Source organism: Dichomitus squalens (assembly GCF_000275845.1).
Source record: "Dichomitus squalens LYAD-421 SS1 unplaced genomic scaffold DICSQscaffold_67, whole genome shotgun sequence".
Classification (NCBI taxonomy): domain Eukaryota; kingdom Fungi; phylum Basidiomycota; class Agaricomycetes; order Polyporales; family Polyporaceae; genus Dichomitus; species Dichomitus squalens.
The window spans coordinates 93,022-109,008 of record NW_006766949.1 but is presented as its reverse complement, the minus strand read 5'-3'; the positions used below and the strand labels follow the sequence as shown (position 1 = coordinate 109,008).

At 56.0% G+C, this 15,987-nt stretch overlaps 3 protein-coding genes across 3 annotated transcripts; all 3 read right to left on the bottom strand.

Annotated features, from left to right (window-relative positions):
* Nucleotides 1-17: 17 nt before the first annotated feature.
* On the bottom strand, nt 18-3,880 carry DICSQDRAFT_112587 (trehalose 6-phosphate phosphatase). The gene is made up of 6 exons (XM_007370414.1): nt 3,189-3,880; nt 2,201-2,675; nt 1,857-2,147; nt 1,577-1,790; nt 900-1,513; nt 18-842 (listed from the first exon to the last, which is right to left on the bottom strand). Exons 1-6 carry the CDS (start codon nt 3,853-3,855, stop codon nt 347-349), a joined length of 2,757 nt encoding a protein of 918 aa, XP_007370476.1. The 5' UTR covers nt 3,856-3,880; the 3' UTR covers nt 18-346.
* Nucleotides 3,881-5,912: 2,032 nt separating this feature from the next.
* On the bottom strand, nt 5,913-8,833 carry DICSQDRAFT_93125 (uncharacterized protein). The gene is made up of 13 exons (XM_007370413.1): nt 8,447-8,833; nt 8,353-8,382; nt 7,968-8,121; nt 7,664-7,883; nt 7,535-7,603; nt 7,322-7,477; nt 7,225-7,272; nt 7,110-7,172; nt 7,017-7,057; nt 6,795-6,953; nt 6,653-6,741; nt 6,510-6,593; nt 5,913-6,444 (listed from the first exon to the last, which is right to left on the bottom strand). The coding sequence occupies exons 1-13, from the start codon at nt 8,696-8,698 to the stop codon at nt 6,112-6,114; spliced, it is 1,698 nt and encodes a 565-aa protein (XP_007370475.1). The 5' UTR covers nt 8,699-8,833; the 3' UTR covers nt 5,913-6,111.
* A 770-nt stretch (nt 8,834-9,603) lies between these two features.
* On the bottom strand, nt 9,604-11,719 carry DICSQDRAFT_93122 (uncharacterized protein). Its single transcript, XM_007370412.1, has 6 exons — nt 11,592-11,719; nt 11,272-11,525; nt 11,039-11,097; nt 10,674-10,976; nt 10,257-10,433; nt 9,604-10,191 (listed from the first exon to the last, which is right to left on the bottom strand). Exons 1-6 carry the CDS (start codon nt 11,619-11,621, stop codon nt 9,962-9,964), a joined length of 1,053 nt encoding a protein of 350 aa, XP_007370474.1. The 5' UTR covers nt 11,622-11,719; the 3' UTR covers nt 9,604-9,961.
* Nucleotides 11,720-15,987: the final 4,268 nt, after the last annotated feature.

The window sequence follows — 15,987 nt, the reverse complement described above, 5'->3', positions numbered from 1 at the left end:
TTGTCTCAATATGTCTTGTTTGATACTGGTGCGTACATGCGTCCTACTGAGCGGATGGTGGCTATTTGATGCGAAAGCTGTCGTAACGACACATACTATTGGTTATGGTCTCGGATCCTAAATATCGGTCTATTGGACGTCTATAAGCCATGACTACATGAGAAACCCGAGTGATGAGAGTACAATGACATGGTGCGCATGCGGGTGTATTCGCAGCATCGTATCTCGACCCTGAGGTACTGCCGGAGAGTCAAGAAGGTACGGGAAAGATATGGATACAACTGGTTGGGTGTACAACTGCTGGCCACTTACAACGACAACGCGATTGATCATGCCAACTCTAGGCCTATAGATTGCTCGTCTGCTCGCCCTCCGCCCCCTTCGGCAGGCTGTCGCGGACGAGGTGGAGCATGTGCTCGACGACCTCCTCAGGCGTCGTGACGTGCCACAGCGCGAGCGTGCGCTTCGAGCTGTGCCCGACGGCGGTCGTGAAAATCGCGTCGCGCTCGATGGCGAGCTCGACGGGCGGGTACTGCTCGCCCTCCTTGGCGAGGAGCGTGACGGAGAGCGGGGGCTCGAGCCGGACGCGCTCGTGCTGCTGCTGTGGCTGCTGCGGGAACAGGAGGAGCGCGCGGAACATGTCCTCGTCGGTCTTGTCGTCGCCCGCGCAGAAGATAAACTCGGCGTCAGGGTGGAAGTAGAGGATGCGTTTGACGATCTCGCCCTTGTTGACGGCGAGCGGGCGGACCTCGAGGTTCTTCTTGCCGACAAGCACTTCGATAGGACGTTTGCGAGCGAGGTTGTTCTCGAGCAAGTCCTGGCACTGATGGCACTGGAAGAGACTAACAAGCCACAGTCAGCATGCTGTTGAGGCAGCGCACATACCGTTCAGGACTCACCCCCATTCGGGATCCGCGGAACGGTAGTGCCAAGTGATCGAGCTCTTCTTGACCTCGATATGGCTGCCGGTGGTGCGCTCGGTGTAGTACTTGAAGATCTCGAGCACCTCCGACATCCAGCTCATATCCAGCGACTCCGTAAAGTTCCTCCACCCAGACTGTCCTGGCTCGCGAATGAAGCCACCGTGCTCCGCGGACATCCCGAGATTCTTGATGTGGCCCAGGTGCTGCTCCAGGAACTCGCCGTCGCGCCCTGAGATGATGTAAACAACGTTCTGCGGGTCAGCGGTGAGCGTTTCGAGCGCCTGCAACGTCTCCTTCGAGGGGACGGCAGCGCTGGGTGTCTTGACGATGGGCGCGAGCGTGCCATCGTAGTCAAACAGGAAGAGCCGCTTCTTTGCCTTCACGTAGTGGCTTTCAAGGTCGCCCTTGGGGATGAACGGCGTCTGCCGGGCCATGTTCGAGCTGCCGAGACGCTCAAGGAGCTTCTTGGCAAGCAAAGCAGCCCAGGTATGCGACGTGTGGGTGGTCACGGTCTTGTACAGTTCCTGATGGCGACGAAGCTTCTCGTCGTCCGGCATGGTCAGTCCGCGGTGCATGGCAGCGGCAACCTCCTGTAGGTCAATCAGACACTGATTAGTCGCAAGTTGTGAGGATGGACCACTGCAGACACGTACGCTGAGATTCCAAGGATTGATCTGCAGCGCATCCACCATGTTGCTCGAGATACCCATGAACTCGGAGAGGATGAGGGGGCTCTTCTTCGTGCGCTCCTGCGCGATGACGAACTCCATGGAGGTAGTGTTCATACCGTCGCGGAGCGGCGTGATCACACCAAGATCTGCAACCGAAAGCAGCGCGTAGAACTCGTCCTTCTTGATCGTTTGGTGGCTGTGTCGATGATCAGACACCGTCCAGATCCGCGTAACTCAAAAGCTTCGCAGAGACGTCACTTACTAGTGGTGCACTGGGATGAAATCGAGTGAACCGTACTCTCCGTTGATATGCGCGACCAGCTCAGAGACCTGACGCTCGAGTTTGGGCGAGTCCGAGAGTGCGGGGGACGTGACCTGGATCAGGACGACGTTGCCGATCCACTGAGGGTAGTCCTGAAGCAGCTTCTCGAACGCGCGGAGCTTCTGGACGACACCCTTGACCACGTCAAGCTTGTCCCGGCCGACGATGATCTTCTTTCCCTCGTAGAGCGCACGAAGCGCTTCCAACTTGGGCTGAATACCCGGGCGGAGCCTGGGAGATAACGGTCAGATCCGCAGAGACACGACGAGCGGTGATCTACTTACGTATCCTTCGCCACACGTTCCGCGTCAACACCGACGGGGCAGTACCCAATAGCGGCAACGTGGCCTTGAACATCGATGCCACCCCGCGACGTGACCTCGTAACCGCACACACGGACGCACGATGACGTGAAGTGTCTTGAGTACGAGTATGTCTGGAAGCAGATCAGGTTGGCGCCCAGCATGCCATCCAGGATTTCCTTGCGCCTGGGGAGACACCTGAAAACCTCGGAACTCGGGAAAGGCGTGTGCACGAAGAGTCCGACAGTGGCATCCGGAAGGGTCTGGCGGAGCAGCGACGGAACGAGGAGCAGATGGTAGTCGTGGATCCAGATGAGGTCTCCGGGCCGGTACACCTCTGCCACACGCTTCGCGAAGGCAGAGTTGACGGCCTCATACGGTGCCCAGTGCGCGTCTGCGGAGGCGTACTCCGTTGCGACGTCTTGCCAGAGCAAGTAGTGGAACAGAGGCCAGAGCGCTGTATGATGCGTCAGCCCATCGTCATAGATGAAGAAAAGTGACAACGATTGTGAGGCGGGGCATGTGCGAAGTGAGCGTGGCACAGCCTAGAACACCGCAAAACAGAAGAGGGAAGAAGGTTCCCAGACCCTGGGAAAATGCCATGCCATAAACAGCTATTCGAAGGCAAGCCATTCAAACAAACGCTCAGCGCATCCGTGCGATAGCGTGGTCGCCTTCTCTCATTCAACGAAGCTCAGCGGGAAAGCCAACTTCCAGGATGCACCACGCCCCGGTCCGGATATACAGCGAGAGCGTGCAGATCTACAGGACGGATGCCTAGGACGGGACTAATACGGCGGGGCAAGTACGTTTTCCAGTTGCAACCTGCGGATAAGGCAAGCGCACGTACTAGTGGCCAACGGCGGTGATAGAGGCACGAAAGTGTCAAAGATCCGGAAGCATGTCAAAGAGAGTAGAGTGATGCGAAAAAGCGGATCGAAGGGAGAGGCAGAGGAACGTGTACACTCACTCTGCTTGCAGTATCCATCGTAGTGACCGTGCGCATCCTTATCGTCAAGGAATACAGGCACGTAGTGAATCTCCTTCCCTTCCTCGACCTCATCCCGTGAGCGGTAGTTCTCAAGAAGGTCTTCGAGCTCCTTCTTGTCCGCATCGCTGAGGGAGGCCGTCGGGACTTTGCTGATGGGGGGATCCGACGGGCCACTTGAATTCGGTGCGGCGAGCGGGGGCCCAGCTTGAGAAACGGATTCGATATCGCCGGTCCAACCGACGAACAGTTGCTCATGTGTCTCCGCAAGGGAGTCAATGCCGCTCACCATGGCCGAGTGGCCGTAGCGCACGTTAAGTGTCCATTGCGGGGACTCGTGTTGCTGTGCCGGGGCGGTGGCCTTAGGAGTCGGCAAGTCTCCTGAGGGGGGTTGCTCGGTGGAAGGAGATGGCGGGATGTCCGAGGCCTTCGCAGGCGGGGTTGCGGGGGGACTTGGAATATCTTGCGGACGCGGCCTACGAGCGAAGGCACAGGTGATAGGGAGGTAGTGGGAGACATGGATGATTCGACCAGAGAGGGGGATGTCCTTCTCGCGAAGGTCGGCCTCGAGTTTGGCGACCTGCCCACGAACGTCGGAGAGAGAGACGGAGATGTCGAGGGGCTTGCGGGGTTCCGCGAAGCTGTCCATCGTTGCTGGTTGCGAAGACGAGGAAAGGTATGGAGGGGCAATCTAGGAGTCGACGATAAGACAGGGAGTAACGGAGCGGGAGACGATGAGAGGAAGGAGGGGAGAGACGGGGAGGAGGAGATGGTGCAGCAGCGAAGAGAGATGGGGAGATGCTTAAGTAGTGCGGTATCTGGCCAGCATCTTTCTCGTCCTCTGCCCAAACCAGGACGAGTGATGTCACGTGTGGGGCGTCATCGCCCAAACAGGCAAACGCCTCCAATCTGCTCAATCAAGCCAGCCAATCTAGACCACTCCTACTCACCGCCGCGCCAAATACTGCCGTCCCGAGGCCGTCCCGGCTACACACCGCTCCTGCCATCGATGAGACCCGTCTCGCAGAGCCCAGTCCTCTGCGCATATGGTGTGCCCGCTTCTCTCACGGACAGACCCGCGTCGACGAGTGCCCCCGCGCTCCGCAATAGACCTAGGCCATCAAGTCCTACACCGCCAGCATCGTTCTCATGCATTCTGGTCTGTCGCCATGCATTCTTCTCAGCACAACTCCTGTGGTATAGCCAAGAGCATGCTCTCTCTATCGCCGTCAACCGCCAGGTAGGCTACAAATCTTTACGTATCGGCAGTACCCTGCACCGAAACTTCCAGAGAGTTATTACGCTTATCGCGCAGCAGCTCCCTATCCCAGTCTCAGGGTACGTCAAGTTGCGCTCTCCCATCGCAGACATCTCCCTTCCTGCGACAGGTGAAAGCTTGACAACCTCTCGCTGCAAGCGCACCCGGGGAAGCCCAAGGTGGCTAGGGGCGGGCTCGCACGATCTGCAGCAGATCTTGCCTATGGATCGGCTCAGGTAGGCAATCGAGCGGCCATACATTTGCATCTGATTACCGCAATATCGTCGGAGAAAGAGTAGAACGCTCGCGGGGAAGCAACCTAGATGCGCGGTTCGCGGATTATCGCGACTCAATGCGCGGTGATCTGCGCCAGAGTGCGCGCGACCAATCCTGTCATGCTGAGCTCGGAAAGGGGGGCGCGACGCACGTTCATGAAGATAGCCCCAATTCTCCATGGACGATTCCGACGGCTCGTCTAGCCAGCGCAATGGGCCTCTCTGGCTCGGTGAGATCATATCGCGATCACCCCATGGTCACCGCCGCATGAGGAACGATCACGTGAAGAACGCACCACCGCGTACCTCGACGCGTCTGTGGCTGGGGAACGTACATGGCGACAATGTCCTGGAAAACTGGAGGAGGGTAGGAGAGAAGTGAGGGGGGATAGTGGAGGGGGGCTCAAGGCCAGATCGGCAGGGACGGTTTTCTGGGTTGCTTATATATGTATGCCTCACTGTGAGTTTGTTCCACTCTTCACACTTCTCGTCCGGGACTGTGTGCGCGTGATTGTAGGCAGGCACATGCGCCGCAATAATTGGTGTGACGGGGGCAACAAATCTGCCTAATAGCAGGTCCTTCCCCGCGCTCTCTCCCGAACAGAAGCCTGTGTGAGGAGTAGCCACTCGCATCCACCGGCTGCGATATCCAAAACCACCGAGGGAACCTTGCCCAGCCCAGAGTGCTCTGGATTGCACATTCAGGCGTAATTGCTCTACGGCCTGATTCTGGTCTCAAGAGATGAGAATGGAATATCCTGCAAGAATGGCAGACATCTACCGTTCGGCAGGTTTGATCGACTCGAAATTCCAGGCCACGGATCGGCAACCGATCTCGAAGGAAAGCAATACTTGCCTTACTATGAGGTAGTGGCTACTGCTTTCAGTGCGGCACTTCCGCGTGCCTTCTCACTCTATATCTGCCATGGCTTGCACCGCTTCTCGGCGACCTCAAGCAGCCCACGGCCGCTACATATTCAACTCGTCTCGCTGTGGCACCCTATACTTCTGCGGATACCAATTGCAGACTTGCCCGGCCCTCATCCTCCTTTGTGTGTGTATCCAGAACAATAATATATAAACGCGCCGATCTCAGCAAGAGACTTCTTGTATCAAAATCACCCACATCCGATTCTGAGGAAAACTTCGAAAAGGATGCGTTGAAAATAGTAAGGGGAGGTCAGATTGTCAGCATTCCCAGGTACAGTGAGGTGTTAGTGGGAAAGCGTCCGTATTCGCATGAAATACAATAAACGAGAGTGATCGGGGCGAGCCCATGGCCGAGCGCATAACATAATAGCACAGTAACTCACCAATCCAAATGTAATCAAACCTGACGTCCATCACAAACATACTTCATACACCCGTCCCCTCATCCCGCCTTCCTTCCATCGGCCCCCAGCCCAGCCGCGAGACCCAGCGCCATCGAGCTACCCAGCATCGACCCGAGGCCCTCCGTAGGCACGAACACCGCCTTGTCCCCAAACGCGGACACGCGCCTGACCTCCGTCCTCCGGAGCTCCATCTCGCGTGCGAAGTGGTCGATGACGGCGGCGTCGGCGACGGCGCGCAGGCGGATCGCCTCTGCCTCCGCCTCGGCAGCCAGGCGCGTCGCCTTCGCCTGGGCCTCGGCGTCGATCTGCGTCTTCTGCGCCTGGGCCTCCGCGGCTTTGACGACGCTGTACGCCTCCGCGTCAGCCTTGGTCTGTAGAGCCGCGAACGGGTGAGCACGCGAGAAGGTGAGAAGAGGGTTAGCAGGCCTAGACTGACGTTCTGGACTTGGGCCTTAACGCGCGCGACGGCGAGGGTGCCTTCCTCCTGCTTGATCTTGTTGCTGTTCTCCCGATCGACATTCTGTAGATGGCTAGGTATGAAAAGCGTCTCCTGGTACGCGACAATGCAACAACACATACAGCAGCCTCCACTTGTGCCTGGAGTGCACGAGTGGTGAGCTTGTCCATGGTCTGCGCGATGTCGCCCTTGAACTGCCTATCAATAACCGCTGCAATCCCTCGTCAATCACGAACCAGAGCCACGAGTGGGCTAAGCACATACCGAGATCCTTCATGATGATACCGTACTCCAGCGCTGCGGCGTGCAAGTCATCCATGGCGCGGGTCCGGAGCGCATCGAGGAACGCGGAAGAAGCATCGGTGCCGTCGTCCATGTTATCCGGACCGATCGAGCGCTGCTTGACCATCGAACTATAGTCCACTACAGGAAGACGACGGGGGAAAGTTCAGCATCCTTCTCATCCTTTCTCGGATCCACACGCACAGTGGGCAACGATCTGCGTGAGGATAGACTGCGTCTTGTCCCTGAACGCCCACAGTCAGAACACGCCGTAATAGAAATGCACAAGATACTTACCGGAGCGCGTCGTAGGGCGTGTTGTAACCGTGCGTCGTCAGCTTGAGTGGCTCTGTCAATTGCCTGCCATGACCGGTGAATTTACCGTCGCGACAATGGAGGTTTCGCAACTCACCATTTCAGATAAATTGTCAAGCTGACGGGGACCTGGTCCCGGGTGAAGCTGATATTCGCATGAGTTTAGATAGAAGTGCAGAGACAGCAATGCGTACATATCCTTGGTCGGCATCTCTAGCTGATTCTCGCCGAGAGTGAACAGCCCGCGGAGCGTCACATTCGGCGTTGTGATGTAGTGCTGTCCGGCCGGTAGAAGTTCGAGGTCATCTCCCTTCTGCAAGATTGCACAGTTGTTTGCCGGAATGTTCAGGCTGTGATAGAATTAATTATGATGCTTGAACTTTCCGCTGCCAGAAGACAACACTCACAAGAGCGCCACGACGTAGTCCTGATTAGACCCAGCCCCCGTCCTGCTCTTCATTGTCACTTCGTGGCTCCTGTGTAGGCACATTCCAGTCAGAGTGGATCATCAAGTGCTGTCGCGAGAGTCTGCGTACCATCCGAGAACGACGCCAGTGATCCTGTCCTTGATCATAGTCGGCAGGTGCGTCTGGTCCACAATGGACAGCACGTTGTACGTCCCCTCGATCGCATACGCCACAAAGCCCGAATTCTTTATCACGAACACGTGGTTCTGCGGGTCCGACACGACCGCAGCTTGGTTCTGAGAGACCTGGACCACGGTCAGACCCTTGAACTCAATCACCGTATCTGACACTGTTACAGGAGCCGCCGCAAAAAAAAAACCAAATCGTCAGCCGACGGACCCAGCTGCAACAGATATAAGAGCGGGCGACGTACAGCCGCAGGTTCCCGCCCACGAGCGCGCCCACCAGTTGCGAAGCGGCATGCCAGGGTACCGCCCCGCGTGGGTGAGGATTTTGGGCAGACCACCGTGATTTATGAGACCGATCTGTCCCGGGGTGACTTCCTTGCCAATCCAGTCCGTCGGTTTCTATGTAGAAAATTCCGGAGTCAGCGCATCGGCTTCCGGGACATCATATGCGAGTAGCCTACAACGAGGTCTGCAGAACTCAGGGATAACCACCCTTGCCGGTCTGCAGACCTCCCTCACATGCAACGATGGCTGATAATTGGCCACAAGAGGGGGAAAGTGATGGGGCGCCCTACGAGCGCATCATATTTGGATGGGGGAAGCCGTTCATAGTGCGCAACCGACGATTACCTTCGTAGACAGAATATGCGGACGCCCCGCCTGCACAAGCCACCTCGTCAGCACGCCACATCCATAGAGACAGATACGACAAAACTGGACATACATTCCTCAGCTGCCCATCGAGCTTCTGCAGTGCCCCGATGAGCCCGTCCTTGCCGATCTTGACAAAGAACGGGCGATCCTCCTCCATGTAGTCCACCGCGGTAACGAAATTTGCCGCCGACTGCTGGCGCTGCGACTTCTTCAGTGGTGGATCCTCGTGGTGGAAGCGTGGCTTCCCATTGCTCTGTGTGCGGTAGCTCGCGCTGGTCGCGTGGCCGTCCACGACAGTCGATGCATCGCCGACACTGGACATTGTGCGCTTGTCGGAGTAGAGAGGTGGTAGTTAGGAGGGGTTTGCGAAGAGTAGGATACGTGGGTATATGAGGTCCTTTGAATTCAACAGAAGCCGACTGCGCTGCGGGACTAGTCGGGTTGGCCCTGGGGAAAGCGGTCTCAGGCTGGAGATAGACTTGTGTTGGGAAGCGGTGAGAGGTGCGTCACAAGGCCGGTCAATCTGAACCTTATATATGGCTCGGTACTCGAGCACTGCCAGTGCCTGACGGGCGTGTACATGTCAACTGACAAGAAAGCCAGCAGTCCTGTGCAACATTCTGACAGAGCGATCGCCAGGACCAGCCGATGTCAGAACGTCGCGAGCTCCTGGAGATGTGGCGGCGGATAGCCAGGTACTGGCGTATGGGAATCCTAGGAGAGTCCGCACAGTCATCTACTGTGGCGCTATTGATGCTTCCTAATATGAATAGAGGGTAATTCGTGCTTTCTGAGCGTCTCAACAAAGGCTCGTAGGGGCTCGCTCGCCCGAGTTGTCATGATGTTGAGGTCCATGCAACGGCGGGACATACTCAGAAGAGATACAGATCGTCGAAGGCGGTACTTCGCTGAGGCCGACAAGCTCGCAAGAGGCGCTGAAATCCGACGACTCCGGGGCAGCGCCTACGCTAGCGCTTAAGGCGGCCACTGACAAGGTGTCGAATGTCGAGCTTAGATTGATGCTGCTAGCTATAAGCAGACCATCGGAGCATGCAGGTTAGCAGATCGAGCGCGCCAAAAACAAGACACGAGGTCATACCGGTACGATCCTAGGAGACATTGCCTCGCGCACGGAGCAAACTAGTCGTGCTACCAAGATGAGAGCGAAGAATCGTTATATACATAGCGGGCCACAATGTGCGAGGATGGTACCTGCGACCTGTGCCACGCCCACCATATCGCCTTCGATATTTGGCATCCGGGCGTCATCGGGATCGGCAAGCGAAGCGAATGCAGTCCTCAGCCGCATACCTCCCTTCAAGTGTAAAAAGGAACATTCTGATAACCACGGCGGCCACCGCCACGTCTGAATCCGCTCCCTCGCGGCCCTCAAAACCGACACCCGGTCGGCGAGATATACAGGAAGAGAGTCCGCGGTCGCCTAGTCGACTATCCCCAAATGCCCCCCCAGTCCTCTCCATTACCACAGGTGCGCTATGCTAGATGACGGACGCATATTATATGCGCGCATACCATACCTATCCAATTCCCGAACGATACGCATCCACAGCCTACAACACACGGCTCACGAGTCCACGTCCATGCTCGTCGGTTCGTCGGTTGTCGTCGGGGCGTGCCGACCGTCCTCTGCGGCGATAGGAGTTCCGATGGGAGGCGCGAAGTGGTTCTTGCTCGCCGGCGCCGACTGCACGAAAGGCGAGCGGCCATCCGGCGAGCGCGACTTCTTACCCTCCTTGATCTCGCGGATGGTGCGCGCAGAGGGGTTGAAGTATCCGCACTTCGGGCAGACGTATTCTAACGGTGCGGCACGGGTCATCAGCTGCAGTCTCGATAATGGATGAACGACGTGTCGAACGTACGTGCGTCTTCCCACCGACTCTCCTTGACGAGGCCGTTGTGCGCGAAGCACTTCTGGCAGATGAGGGCGTATCGGGAAGCGGCGCCCGTGGTTGACGCGTCTTCATCACCGAGGATGGCGTCTGCGAGCTTATCGAACCATTGTTTGCGTGGTGGAGGAAGGGGACGCTGAGGAGACGCTACGGAAAGGACGTCGGTTATCAATGACCGCTCCACCTATGAGGACTAGACGAAGAGGATACAGCGGGTTTGAGCAGCGCGCGGTCATAGTACAATCGCAGCATAGCCTAGGACGTAGCACGGAGCTGTGTCCAAACAGATCACACCATGGCAGGCAGAACGTGCTCAAGCGCAAGTGCAGACGCTCCACTCCGCTTATGCCGGGACGCGCGGATTGATATAAGAGACACACTACTCACGCGAAAGCTGCTGCTGCAACCCAGGCGTCAACGTCCCTGAGGCAGGCGTCTGCGGATTCACCTGTAGCCCGCCACGTTGTGGCGTTTGCGGCGCGAGCTGCCGTTGCTGTAGCTGAGGTCCGGGAACGGGAGGCTGCGGTTGGGGGACAGCGGGAACGCGGCGGCGGAGGCCAACAGGACTTTCCGGTGCGGGGCTGCTTTCGTACCGCTCGATGAGACTGCGCATAGAGTAGTAGTTTGTTTTCTGCTTGACTTCCTCGATCTTCTCGCGCTGCTTCTTGCGCAGCTTGACCAGGGCCTTCTCTGAACGGATGATGTCAGTGAAGGGGCTTGTCAGAGCACTGTATTGGAGGGAGGGGACGGACCTTCAGCATCGCCAATGCGGGTATACCATATTTGTACTATTTTTCGGACGAAGAGAATGCTAACATAGGCGTTGGAACATGTTAACTTGCAGAAGGTGGTGTATACTTGGAGATAGGAAAAGCATGAAGCATTGTACACCAGCACCTCGCAGGAACGTGCACATGGCTCGGTACTTCCCGGCTCTCGATGGTACTGTAGAATAGTAGAGTTCAAGGTAGGAAAGAAGACGTACACGATGGGCCCAACAAACACTGGGATCGCTTTGGCGGTCCTCTCAAAGTTACTCGATCTTTGGTGTGTTGTTATGTTGGGGAGGAAGTCCATATACCACAAGCTCGTGTACGTGACCCATGCGACGAGTGCCCACACCGAAACTAGCAGAGTCGCTCGACGTTCACGCAATCGGATTTCGGAGAGACGCGTCTGTCGCTTCTGTATGTCCTGAGCAAGTAGAGCGAGAGCCTGCTCGTAATCTTCAGGCTGGCTCTACGGGCAGCAGGAATGGAACACGGTGTCAGAGGTGCATGTGGTAAGAAAGGAAGATGCGCGCACCGGTTTGAACCACCTGCTGAAGAGACCCATGCTCGGGAATTGCGAGCCTAGACGCCAAATAGGAATTGATGACGATGAGCAGACAGTAGAATACACGGAGGATAAGGAGCGGGAGGTTGGATGTCGAGGACAAACAGGCAGCGGTGGCCACTTGTCCCCAACCAGCGCCGATACGTCAATGTCCTGTCCTGCACGTGACTATCGCCTCCAAAGTAGGGCGTAATTTCCGAGACCGGGCGTCTGCCACACTAACTATATAACACTGCCGCTGCCCGCACAGCCAGGCGACTTCCTGAACTTCCTGCACGGTCTTGACAATTTAGCGGCCGGCGTCGGCTAGTTGAAGGAAATTGGAGCATGGGCGCACGTCCTGGGAGAGGGATCAATGACTCACGGCACTTCCGAAGTTTCCACCTATCCGTACGTCCACTTCCCAAACAGAGGTTGGCAGTCTGGAGGCGACGTCAAGCCATTGGCCCTAACCTCCATCACGGCACCGTGAATGTGTTGTAGGCTTTTTGATAGGTTTCTGTGGACACACTGGCAGACTCTCAGTAGAAGCAGCGATTGTCGTAACGGACTGCTGCGCGCACAGCTAACGATCTTCCTTGGTCGTGTCCGGACTAGGGGTTGGAACGTTAGTAACTCTCCCTTCCTCCAACATCTATCGCCGACAAGCGGAATCTCCCCGTCCTTGTACTTTCGGACATTGTTGTGCATCAGAGCATTGTGCCGCAGTTGTCCTTCTTCAGGACTCCTCTGTAACAGATAGTACAGTGGCGATCATTGCGGTAGTGCGGTACCTCGGTGAGTCCCGCCTCTCGGTTTTTCATCCACACGCACCTGTTTCATGACAGGTCTCTTGAATACTAGCTGAAACTCTGCTTCTGCGAATGCTCAATCGCTTTCCCGCTGATTCCTGCAGGAGCGAGCGTCCGCCGGTATCGTTCTTCGCTTGCAGGGGTGCAGCTCACGGTAGATGGCTAAAGCATCGGCATTCATCGCGGACGCTGATGGTCCTCGTTCTCTATCATGTCGCGCGGACCATTATTTGACGGCGTACGGCCGCTTTTTCAAGCGTAGCCTTGGCGCGACCTGCGTCCATCATGTGCGTAGGTTCTATGGCCATGCGAAGGACGCGGGACGGGGCGCGCGCTGGGGACCTGTTCTATACTGTGAACCAAGGACAGCCCACAATACGCGCTTCCGCACAGCATGTCAATCACTCCACCTATATCATCAGAGACAAATACCACTCAGAAAGATACAGGTTGGGACACGAATTCTCCTCACGGCCCAAGCAATCACTCGCTTTTGACCCTCGACCCATCCGTAGCTTTTGGTCGTCTCGTACCATCATGCGCCCTGCCGTATCGACGCCCCGCTCAGATAGTGGCTCCCTTGCCATCCCCCCCAATTACAAGCCAAACATGCCTCAGGCTGAAGAGAGCGGCCGACATACGATGTGCAAGTGACTTAGATGGAGCATTTCACCAAGCAGCGGTGAGCAGGGGACTAGACGCCACTCCGTGGTCTGGGGGAGAATAGACCAACGAGATGCCGGTCTTTGGACCCTGGCATATTGTGTCGACTTGAGCGGATCTAAGAGGCGGCGCGGACGCGAAGAGAGACAACAATGCTGCAATTGCTGCGAACCACGAAGCGGGAAGGCAATGGAGAACGCTGTGTGTTAGCTGTGCCGCCGGAGAAGAATATGAGTCTGGTATATACTGTAGCTGAACGAGTCGACAAGCTAAGGATGAGAGGCGCAGCTACGACGGTGAATTCTCGACCACTCAGTGCAAGGTTCGGATGTCCCGAGCGGCGGCCGTGCTAGTAGAGCCGATGGGGCGGCAGAAGTTGACAACAACAACAACAACAGCGACGTCTGTCCATGTGTTCGTGTTCCAGGTTCTCGGGTCACTCTATATTAAGGGTCGCTCTTGTCGGAGAAGTCGACTAGAAAGGCATGTCTCTCACCATTTGTAATTTTGGAAGAGTTCGTAGATGATAGAAGCTTGGGATAGCATTTGCCCGCACTTTGCCCACTTTGATACGGGAGAAAAAAGAAGTTCAGGTATGCCCCCGGAGTCCCAGTGTTATAACATTCGTCACCCCAGCGTCTGCTGTCTTGCAAGTATGCTTCCTGGAAGGTTGATGTGTAGCAATTTCTGTCCTTCGGTCAAATCCGTCTAGCAAGTGGCACGCTTCACTACCCTTGTGTAGGGTAGCTCTCTTCTTCCATCCCACTCTCCTGGGCCCGACTGTTATGAGTCAGATGGGCGCGAGGACCACTGTTGCTGCGATCGCAAGCGGACACATGTACGTAAATTGAATGGCAGGCGGTACGGAGCGCTGACCGTGGGTGCTCTTTATTTGCCTCTGTTTGCTTGCATGCTCTCCGACTGACCTGTTTGAGTTTGTTGTGTATTCGCAAACGAGATTGTGGGGGGCGTCCCTCACCCAACCCCGGGCCCCTTATAGTTGCAGGACATTAGTTTCCCAGGATGCACGCACTTTCGCTTATCTGCCTTTTCACCAGGACCATTGCCTCTTACCATGGCCTCCCCTCAACCATACCGCCCTCTGCCAAGCTGCGTTGGTCCCCTGCTTCAAGGAGATGCGCCCAATGCCGCCATACCCTCCTTGCCGCCCTCGTCCAACGATCGCCTGTACCTGTTACACGGGGAGCTCTTCGTCGCTATGCCCCTTTTACGCTACCAAGGTATGTCTGCTAGAATGCCTCCGCCGATCCTACCGTCTTGTGTTGAAGATATCCTCCTCGCCCCAGCACTGGTCGCTAGCCAGGTGGTTTCTACTCAAACGCTTCCTCTTCCCGTGTCCAGCATACCGGTGATGAACCAGTGCCCGGCGACATCGCCAACAGCGACAGGATCCCTCCCGACCTCTCCCGGACTACTCACAGGTCCCTCACCCGGGCTCGGTGCCGTCGAAGGGCTTGTCAACACCGGCGCTCACCCTCGCGCGCGTGTCTCAATCGCTTTCCTCTCACAAACTGTTGGTTATGGGTGTCATACCTTCCAGTGCACCAATTGCCACGAGATGCGGAAGTCATGCGACGACGCCCGTCCCTGTCGACGCTGCCTTAACCGCGGCCAGGGTGCAACTTGCGTCGACCACGCTCGTGTCCACAGACGTATTCGCGGTAGTCAAAGTTGTAACCCGACGTCATCCACATCAGATGCGTCTATGGATATGGTGGAGGTGGCAGGTCAGTTAAGCATTAGGCTACCAGATGTGTGGATACTCATGCGAAGCGTCGCGGACTAGGTCCGCTAGATATACGTGAGTCTAGCGGCTCGATTTTCCCAGGCTTCTCTACACAGTATCCTCAACACTCAGCCGTTGTCGTGGATGTAGAAAACGAGGCCAACTTGATGCCCATGACTTCGAGCTGGGCTTCTTATCAGTACTGACAGTCATGCTACATCGGTACCGTTGATTCTCACACACGTCCTCCTCTTCGTCCACATCTGATGTGCTGCTTCTTGCCAAAAACATCGCTTTATGTTGCTTTCTACCACCTGCCTTCGATCTCTGAATGAGGACTTATTCTCTACTGTGACATAACTCGAATTCTCGCTGTAGTATCTACCAATCAATAAGTTGTCTTCTAAGCTTGCCCTGCAGAAGGTGGTGGGCGGAGCATGATTTGTGGAAATTTATGCGGCACATTGTGTTTGCTGAAGTCAATGAAGCTGCATACGAAGCTACAAACAACGTGCATAGCCACTTTACTCGTTTCATGGAGCAGGGTATGCGGCACTTATTCATGGCGGGTTCACGAAAAAGCCTCCTGGCTATTGACAAGCCGCTATGATTTAGCTCTTCACATTGGCTTGTGCATCATGTATAATAATACACTGCAGCGATGGTGATAATGAACCACCATGATCTAATCGCACCATTTATGAAGCGCCCATGCGGGGGTCAACACTGCCGATGGAACCAAAGAGCTGCACCCAAAATATATCATTAGATGATGAGTGCGCGCGTACAGTGTACATGGTCAGACTCACGATACAGCCAGACACGTGTGTTTGCTGGGTCACCGTGGCATCAGGCTGATGGCAGCGGGATCAATAGGGGTGGTCAGAGTTCACGATTCTCAGGCGATTCTGAGACCGATTCTGGTACTACAGTTCTACATTTCTCGACTGTCTACTCAATGTCTGCCTTTGGTTTTGGGCTCTATCGCGCCCTTGAACACCCTACATATTCAAAAAGAACAAGACAAATCAACTCCGCATTTTTCCGACCGAAATCGAGCAAATTTGAGGCGAAATCACCACTATAGGTACAGATTCTCTGTAGAAAGTCGTTGTTTCGACACAGTTACCTCGAGAGGTTCCTATGCAACTATCCTGTCACTGGA